General features: G+C 38.6%; 1 protein-coding gene across 1 annotated transcript in view; it reads left to right on the forward strand.

The window, feature by feature from the left end:
- Window positions 1-7751, forward strand: part of iglon5 (IgLON family member 5) — a 123692-nt gene extending 115941 nt beyond the window's left edge. Inside the window, exon 8 of the mRNA XM_072393796.1 lies at window positions 2500-7751. Within this exon, the coding sequence (XP_072249897.1) occupies window positions 2500-2603 (104 nt within the window). The 3' untranslated portion in view covers window positions 2604-7751. The remainder of the gene's footprint in view (window positions 1-2499) is intronic.
- The last annotated feature ends 1626 nt before the right edge of the window (window positions 7752-9377 follow it).

Below are 9377 nucleotides of genomic sequence, written 5' to 3' on the forward strand. Positions count from 1 at the left end.
CAAGGATCTGACACAGAACTGAGGGAACCTGGAAACTAAAATACTGTGGGGGAGGTGATTGGTGATGGGTTGCAGCTGTGAAACAAAGACAGGTGACATGGATGAACCTAATTATGTGCAAGGATAAAAACATGACAAGAAATAAACCTAAAACCTGAAAACAAGACAAGCCGAAAACAAAACTCAAAATGTGACATGACACAACCCTAAAAACTCCAGTTGAATAACAGCGGTATGAGCGTCTGTCTGTCTTCCTCCACAAAACCATAATAATGGTAGAGGTAGCATCATTCTCTGGAGCTATTTTGTTGACAGTGGAACTGGTAGATTGCATGGAATGATAAGGAAGGAAGATCACCTCAGATTTCCTTAACACAAACTCAAACCACATACTGAGCCTGGACACAGCTGGACTTTCCAACAGGATAAACATTTCAGACACACTTCAATGTATTTATTGGATAAAGTTAACTTTGAGCCCATGTAATAGCCTGCCCCGGTTCTGACCTCAACCCCATTAAAGATGCAGCATGCAGTCGGCTTTGAAAGATAAAAAGGTCAGTGCAACAAAACGAAAAGAAAAGAAATAAATAGCTCTGCCACAGCTACCAACTTGCCAAAACAAATGTAGCCAAACTTTGTGTGAGTTGTATTTACATTCTGACCCTGATCCTGTGCTGATATCATAAAAAAATTATTTAAAAAAATGTGCTCTGAATTCTTGCATTTTTTTAAACGATACTCTCTCTGGAAAACTTGAAAAATAAGGAAACACGTTTGTGCCCAATTTCTAACACCACTGTCAGAGAGTCTAATCAAACAGCTACATGGGTCCAAACGAATGTGTCCCAGCTGAGGGGATGACAGTTTTGCATTCCCTTGGCTTTTTATCCACCTTATCACAAACAACACATGTCTATATGTCACCATTTTTATGAACCCCTTCCACCAACTATTAAACCTTTCTTTCCGATACCATTGCAGTACTAAATGGTTTTGTAAATTGAGATAAACCCTGTTAATGTATGGAATTACAGTATAGCACACATTGTCTCAGTGGTCCTCTAGAATTTTAATTTATAAACATAAGTTTAACTAAAATCATTATTTTGGGTGGCTTGTCAAGTGTGTTTCACGTGCCTCAAGGTAAAATTGGCCATGCATGCTCATTGGTACCATTAAATGGAGTGGTGCTTGATTAACCCTCTGAGGTCTGAGCCGTAATGACATCATGCGATCTGATCACACTGGCGGGATCATAGACCTCAGAGGGTTAATGGCATTAGTTTTTGACATGTCAAAACATAACGTGTTTGATGGGTCAAAAAGTTTATCCTTTATATATTAACAAAAAACATGAAATTGAACAAATACAGGTTACTAAATTAAAACATTTGATAAATCTTTCTCATCAGATATGTAAAAAAACAGATGAAGCTAAGTAAAACTAATGATGGATGCATTTCATCATTGATATCAAGTCACATACAAGGGAAACTGCTAACATTTTACATGATGAGATTTTTTTGTGCAAAGCCCCCATTAGACAGCCGTAGTTTCACCTAGTATTGATTGCTTAAGCACACAGTCTGAATGTTTACAGCATGTTAAATATTAACATTTATATACAAAAGCCTACCATATAACCCTTTTCTAAGTCTACATCCATTTTTAAGTCTGCATCAATTGCACAAGTTCAGATACTCACACAATAGCATCGAGGCAACAAATATGAAAATATCCCCACCTAAATAAACCAATTCAATTACAGAAAAGGACTGTAAAGCTGCAGTAAAATTTGTTTTAATTTTGAGAAACACTATATCACCACTTCAATACACAGGTAAGCTATTGTTTAAAGTGTTCATGCCAGTGTGAAATGTCATGTGTCAAAAATATGTGTTGTTACACATTGCAGTCTAGAGGTTTTTGCGCCTCTTTTTAGTACGCCTCCTTTTTTATTCCAGAAATCAGAACACAGTGTAACAGCCTGAAAAAAAATCCACATTTGCCATGATTTCAGAGAGAGAATATTCCATGAATCCTGTTAAAATTGAGATATGAACAAAGTTCTGTGTCAAACCCAGAATATAGATGGGAAGAAAACATTTGAGGTAAATGGACTTTAACGATATGGATTGTAAAATTCCATGTATTTATATTGAAAAACATTGATTAGGGGTTAGGTTAGTTAAGTTATCTAAAATTCTGTGTTTGAATGTGCAAATAACAAAATATGTTGTATTTTGACATACATAAACGTGAAATTTTCAAACTGACAAAAAAAATGTGTAAATGTGTATTTTGGAAGTTATGGAAGCAAAAAAAACATTTCAGAATTGAAAATTAAACTGTTTAACATTTGGCATCACCTTAGAAAATATATCTAAGCTGTTACAAACATGGACTTTTTTCATTCTGTGGTTGCAGCTTTCTGTGTGATTCTAACAGTAGCTTCCCCTCTTCTTCTCTCTTTGTACCGGCTTTGTTTCTCTCCAGGACCGGGGGCCCTACAGGGCCGAGGGACCGGTCTACATGCAGGGTTGAGTGTCAGCATGTGTGCGTGGGTTTCCCTCTCTGCTGTCCTTCTCCTTAAGGTGTAACGATCTCACTCTGTTTGGAATTCTCCTTAAACGTCCCTGAAAGCCCCACTTGTTCCTGCGCTCCCTCACCCCCACTATGGAAGGAAAAAGGATATGAAATTCTTTAATTACGAACCCATCACTGTGAACTAAAAGAATATGCATTATTCCAGGAGCCATTGAATCATCGCATTAAACACACGACTACTCCCTGCCCCCACTCTCCAAAACCCTTGCAACCCCAATTCAATTTTGAGGTCAACTCATTGTTGATGTCTTCTCTTCTCTTGCTCTCTTACACAATAATTGTTTGGTTTTTTGTCTCCCAGAATGCCTTGCAGCTTTGTCTGACTTGGTACTTTTCTTTCTCACCTTGTTTTCCACATTATCACTGGGCTAATGTTAATAGAGAGTGTATATTAATGATGACTGTGTTGGTGATCAACGAGATAATAGATAATCTAACAACTGGATGGTCATTTATGTAAGATACTACACAGACTATTGACTGACCTACAATGTTTGCCTTATGGAAATTATACATGAAATCACAGTATTTTGGTGGTTATTTATGGAAATGATAGTTATAATATGATTCTGGTGGTCATGTGACCTTTTGAAAATTGTCCAACTGGTGGCCCTGTGAAGTGTCACTCTTTGATCACACACACACACAAAACAACTGACACAAATGTATGGCTTTTTGGTTTTAACTGTGTAGCAGTGAAGCTGCTATGAATGATGTCAAAATGTATAAAAAAATAAAAAAGGGTGGGTGGTGACGGCGTCAGTCTTAACTACCCCTTTATGTAACTTGGGGAATTTATACTAAGGTGTCGCATGTAGACTCCCTCACTACCCAAACCTTTTTAGCCCCCCACCCCTTCAGTCCTTCTGTTCAAAGTGCTATGTCTAGTCCCCCTTCGCATTGCTGTAGTGTTCTTCTGCTATGTGTCAACCCCCCACCCCAATTCCCTTGCTCTTCTTCCTCCAGTGTAAATATATGCAGTTAAGAGGCCTTGCCGGTGACTTCATGTTGGCAACAACATCTCCAGTAGGCCTCGACTATGCTCCAGTCTTCTGAAGCAGCAAGAGACTGTCCACTGACAACATTATCTTCTGTTTCAAAGCTGCGGCTCCGTCCTCTTTGTCGCTTGTTGATAGCATGTACTGGTTAGAGATGTTCCTGTTGTGAGTCCATACACTCCTCCCTCCCTTCCTCCCTGCACTGTGTCTGTTTTATTCTGCAAGGTTACCTGCTTTTACTTTTTTGGTGTTAATAATACTACCGATGATGATGATGACGATGATGTTAATAAGTATTTGAATAATTGAATAGTAATTCCATGTGAGAAAAAAAAATGAGCAAAATCTGATGGTAAAGAGCCGTACGTGGGACAAATAGTTTTTTGTACTTGACTCACACATTGAACAACTTCAGAGAAAAAAAAATTAACAAAAAAAGGTGTAAAGTTTTCGAAGTGATGTGCTCTATTTTGCCATGACAAGCTTTTTAAAGACATATTTGAAACACTTAAAGAGATCATATTCATTTGAGTCCAGAAGCAGTGAATGGTGATGTAATTTATCATTTTCAGCAGTTTATGTATTTGAGTGTCTTTGTCATGCTGGTAACTGCATCAAACACACATTTACTGCACATTTGTCCACTTGTCAGAGTGCGTCCTCTCCGACCAGCTAGATAAATGGTTTGGATCCATGTCAGTCTTTGGTTGTGGCTGTAAGTCAGTTCTTGTTCTACCAGACCACAGGGAGATAAAGATGTAATTAGCCATTACCTGCGGCTGGCTAAGTGAAGGAGCCCGGGCTCTACCTGTCCTTCCTGCCGCCCAGTTATGGCCCCCATAAATCAAGCTCAATCCTGCCATTGACAGGAATCCTCTTCAAGGACAACCTCGCCTTGGTGTGCTAGTACTCCCTCCCTCCAGTGTGTACCTGTGACATGCAGGCATGAGCACTACAAAACCCCCATGGCACAATTATTCAGCCACTTCCCCTGCACAGCACAAACACAGGGAGGAAAGTGTGTATTTCAACATAACGCCAGTCATTTCCCCTTTTGAACACTGTTCCACTCACATGCAGCGACTATATGCAAATTTGCCATGAAAAGCCTGCATGGAGGAATGAATATACCCCTGGCTGAACCCTGACTTCTGCGACCTGAAAGGGGAATTTCTCAATACTGAATCAAATGTCTGAATGTGTTTTATTCGTTTGAATTTTGTTTCAAACCAGCAATAACCCCTAGTTCTACTGTGCAAGAAATATCAGTCAAGGTTAGAGCTGTGGTGTAATATCTTAAATTATCTGCCATTAACAAGCTCATATCAAATAAGTCTGTTGTTGTACTTTTATTGTGTGCAGTGAAATGATTGTGAAGCTTTGTTTAAATGGCCCTCGATACTACACTACATGTTGTACTCAAGAAGTCTAGCTCTCTGGAATGAATTTGGGTTGTCTGTGTGACAGAGCACACTTTGTGCATGTATCTTGTTGCTCCAAAAGAAAAAAAAATGATGGATTCCATTTCAAGCACAATAGCAGGTTGTTTGGTCAGTGCTTCTTTTTTCTGTCTCAATCCCATTTACATCCTCCATATATCTGTCTTTTATGTAGATTTTTTTCTTTGTCACTTATATTCTGCTCTATGACGGGATTCTGCTGTCTTTTTCAGTGGAGTATAACATCTGTATGTACATAATATGTCCTTGATCAAGAAAAGAAAAAACAAGATGAAAAAAGCAAACAAAAAAAGTCACATACTGTCATGTTTGTTAGTGTGGGTTTGAAAAAAGCATGTCAGTTTTTGAGTATGGCTGGATTTTGAAAAAAAAAAAACAATAAAATAATTGTTGTGTTCAGGTTTGCAGGTTAAAGGCCTGCATTGAGGGGAAACTGGGCAATACAACTTGAAATGGTGGTTTTAATCAAAAGTGAGCATTTCTACAAGCAATCTGTATCGTTTGAAACGTGTTTTCATGGGTTATGATGCCGATACAGAGCTGTGCAAGTTTAAGCTTCACAGCTAAGGTGTAGTAAAAATAGAGAGCTTAACTAAATTAGTTGCTTTTAAAAATGCACCACCCATCCTGGGAACACTGCTGCACATGTAGTTTAGAGTTATCCAGTGGCAATGCTGCTTCTAAGGGGGCACAGATTCGGTTGCAGGAGTCCTTCTTGTTTCTGACGTTAGTTCTTAATGACTTTATGATGACTGATGCTGTTATGACGTGATAAGAATCCAAACATCTAAAGTAGAAGCTTTTGCACAGTGCTGTACACAAGTCACATGTGGTGTGACAGAAAGACTGCAGAGTGTGTTGGCAAGAAGAAAGCGTGTCCCTGGAGTGCACAATTTTAGGGTAGATAAAGTTCCTGTTGAGAGAGCACCCGGTCTGACGGGCCTGTGGGAGGATACCCTGACAAAGCAAAGCCAAAAGCTGGAGGACAGAGAGAGATGGGATGACACTAACCAGACAGTGAACTTTCCGTTTAGGGGAGGAAGATAGACAGACATACTGCATTTCCAAACTTGAGAGCTCTGATTTTCCCTAAGGGAAGGTGTAGCACACACTATTTAGGCTGCACCAAGTAATATGAATCGCATTAACATAGCCTTAATCACAAACGCAGTCTGGCCTACTTCAAGAGTGTAAATAACACCCCAACTGGGGTTCATTGAGTTTACAGTGATATAAACAAGACAATTCCTCAGTCCCTAATTACATTTGGTCCACCCTGATGGGAAAGTGTTGATTGGCTCCTGTAGCTGAAGGTTATGATGATCTGTTTACAGAATCTTTATTAATAAGGTACCATGAAAGCTGTTTATAGCTCACATTTTTGTGCCAGTTAACAGTGCATTGTATTGCACTTTAAAGGCTGCCACTTTTGTTTTATTTTATCTATTTTAGTAGCACTTAATGGGTTAATGGGTTTTAAATTATTGGCTGCAGTTTTATTTATTTATTTTCATTGGCATATCTTTTGTGTTATGAAATAGATTCTAGGAACTTGGATTTTAAAAGTGTCAGGTAATTAAGGGTGTAAGGGCAGGTTGTTGGAGTGAAATAGTGCAGTTTTTCCTTTAAAGTCAAGACTGCGTAAAAGCAAAAGAACCATAAAATAGCTTTGATAAGGTATGAATGTATCACTTTCTTTGTTTAATGAATGTCAACAGGCTCAAACTGTAACCTTTCTTACAACACCTTTACTACATAAAACAGGAAGGAGCAGACTTTCAATTCAGAGCGCAATGGTTAATCAATACATTCGACTGAATGGCTTTGAAATAGAGCAATTTCTCCCCGACCCCAGAATCTGGATTGATCAAGTGTCTATAGAGCAGCCTTAGAACAGAGAGCATAATTCATCATGCCTGATACAAGACACCCCTAATTGCACATTGATTTTAAGCCCTTCTCTGAAACTATTTGGGCAAGCTGTAACGTCTGCTCAGTAAACTATGTGTTCAGAGCTATGACTCAGATCCAGGGAATGAAGAATTAATCATTTGTTTTTCTTTTCAAGTCAATCCAACCTTTGTTTTTCTAAGAAATACTCCCAATAACATTGCCTGTTAAACGTAGTGGGTGCAGCAGTGTTTTATTGTAATGTATCTGTAAATACAGAGATTTAACCTGGAGACTTTGCTGTTGCTAGAGTCAGTAGCTATGGCTTAAATCTAGTTATTGTAAGCTTACGATGCTTAATAATATCACAGTAAATTATATCTAAAAGATTAAGGTTTATTTGTTAGAAATTGCAGATATTCCAGCACCAGATTCAGTCTACCAAAAAGGATATGCTACACTAGAGTGACAATTACATATGAGTGATTATTATAATTCCAAATCCCCTGCTCGTGTCCTTTACTGCAAAGCACGCCTAATTCCAATATATTATCCCAATTATCTATTGTTTACCAACTATCTACAGGCTCATTCAGCTCTCATGGGCAAAGTCAGTGTATTCAGAACTGATCCATTACCACAGCTTATGTATGCATTGATATACAGCAGACAATAAGGAAAAACTTAATGATAGTAAGGAGATAGATAGATAGATAGATAGATAGATAGATAGATAGATAGATAGATAGATAGATAGATAGATAGATAGATAGATAGATAGATAGATAGATAGATAGATAGATAGATAGATAGATAGATAGATAGATAGATAGATAGATAGATAGATAGATAGATAGATAGATAGATAGATAGATAGATAGATAGATGCTAAGAGTAGTAAAATCATTCAATTCAGGTGCTCTATGTTTTAAATAAATACAGATGTTTGGACACAGAGCCGTCTGACTTGTTCTCCTCCTCACTGTGGCCACAGATGGCGTCTTGTCAATCATCCACCTCCCTAAGAACAGGAGCGTCTGGCTAATTAACAGCATGCTGCACTCCACCAGCTGAGCAACAACATTCACACGGACCATGCAACACAAAGGACGCATCTCACCCACCACATCTCCCCTAGTCATTAAGTCGCCCACCTCACATCTCCAACATAGAAAGAGCCCCATTACTTGGTTTCTGTGAATTACCATCCCACGCTTGGCTTTTTCCTTGTCAATCAACCGATGGGTAAATATTGGTTGTGGTGCCGGGGACTGACAGGGAAAAAGTTGGATTTCTTTCACAAGTGACAGCCCCAACTGGTGGTTTTGTGCTGATTAATATTGCTGTTATGAGACAGAAGGGATGCCAGGCTGAGGTGAAGTCACAGTAAGCTACACTAGAAACTGGAATACGTGACAGGATGTGTTATGAGGGCTGGTCAGGGGCTGTGCAGAAATAAAAAATGTCTCAATTGTAAACAAATGTCAAATTTTTCTAGAAGAGAACCACCATGTATAGTTGCTAAATTGAGCTGACTTTGGTTAGTGTTGAACACCCTCCCTGAACACACACAAACACATTTAAATTCATTTTGTTTAGCAATCCTCCGTTTCTTTTTGTGTGTAGATAATCTGTAAAAATCTCCTGTCCCTTTCTCCTACCCCTTAGTGCTCCGGTTCTGCCCACTCTGCTGTTATTATTATAAATGGTATGTGTGTATTTGAGTGTGAGTAGTCAAGTGATGTGTGTTCAAATGTGCTTTACGCTCAACTATGAGCACTTCAAGGGGCCTCACGTGCAAGCTGTATGTGTGCATTTGTGCGTTTATGTGTGTATTCTCTGAGTTCCACAGGGTAGGTTTTGTGGTTTGTTCATAACCCACGGCTAGATTACAGACATTTACTACATCTTGAGATTTTATCAATGTATACACACAAGATAGAATGAAAGGGAGAAAGCATTTGTCTTCCACTCTGACAGATGTTCTGTGCTGTGAAGCGATGATTGTACTCCTTTTTGATTCATTAATTTGCTGAACTTTTAGTTCAGAGTTTGTTTGTTTTTTTTTTTCAAAATCCATAAAGTGGAGTTAAAAATGATATCAAGTGGAGGGAGACAAAAAATAAAACTCTGTTTTGTTTTTAACAGAACTCATTGTGTGTGGTTTGTTGCTGGAAGCAGAACTCTCTGTGGTTGGAAAGGAGATGAGGTCAGGCGGTTGCTTCACCTTATTTTTGCTTCCAGCTGAGTAAACAGCCTTAGCTTTGGTTGCGTTTGCAGGTTTGTCTCCTTTTTTTTTTCTTATATTAATTGAAAAGTCTGCTATTTCTGGGTTGATGGGACACCATCATAAATGACTCACATAAAACTCTTTTCCAGCAAATTACACAAATGTTACAAGTGTGTAATAACATCCTGA

The sequence above is a fragment of the Leuresthes tenuis genome, unplaced genomic scaffold (assembly GCF_036924035.1).
Source record: "Leuresthes tenuis unplaced genomic scaffold, fLeuTen1.0.hap1 SCAF_10, whole genome shotgun sequence".
NCBI classification, from domain to species: domain Eukaryota; kingdom Metazoa; phylum Chordata; class Actinopteri; order Atheriniformes; family Atherinopsidae; genus Leuresthes; species Leuresthes tenuis.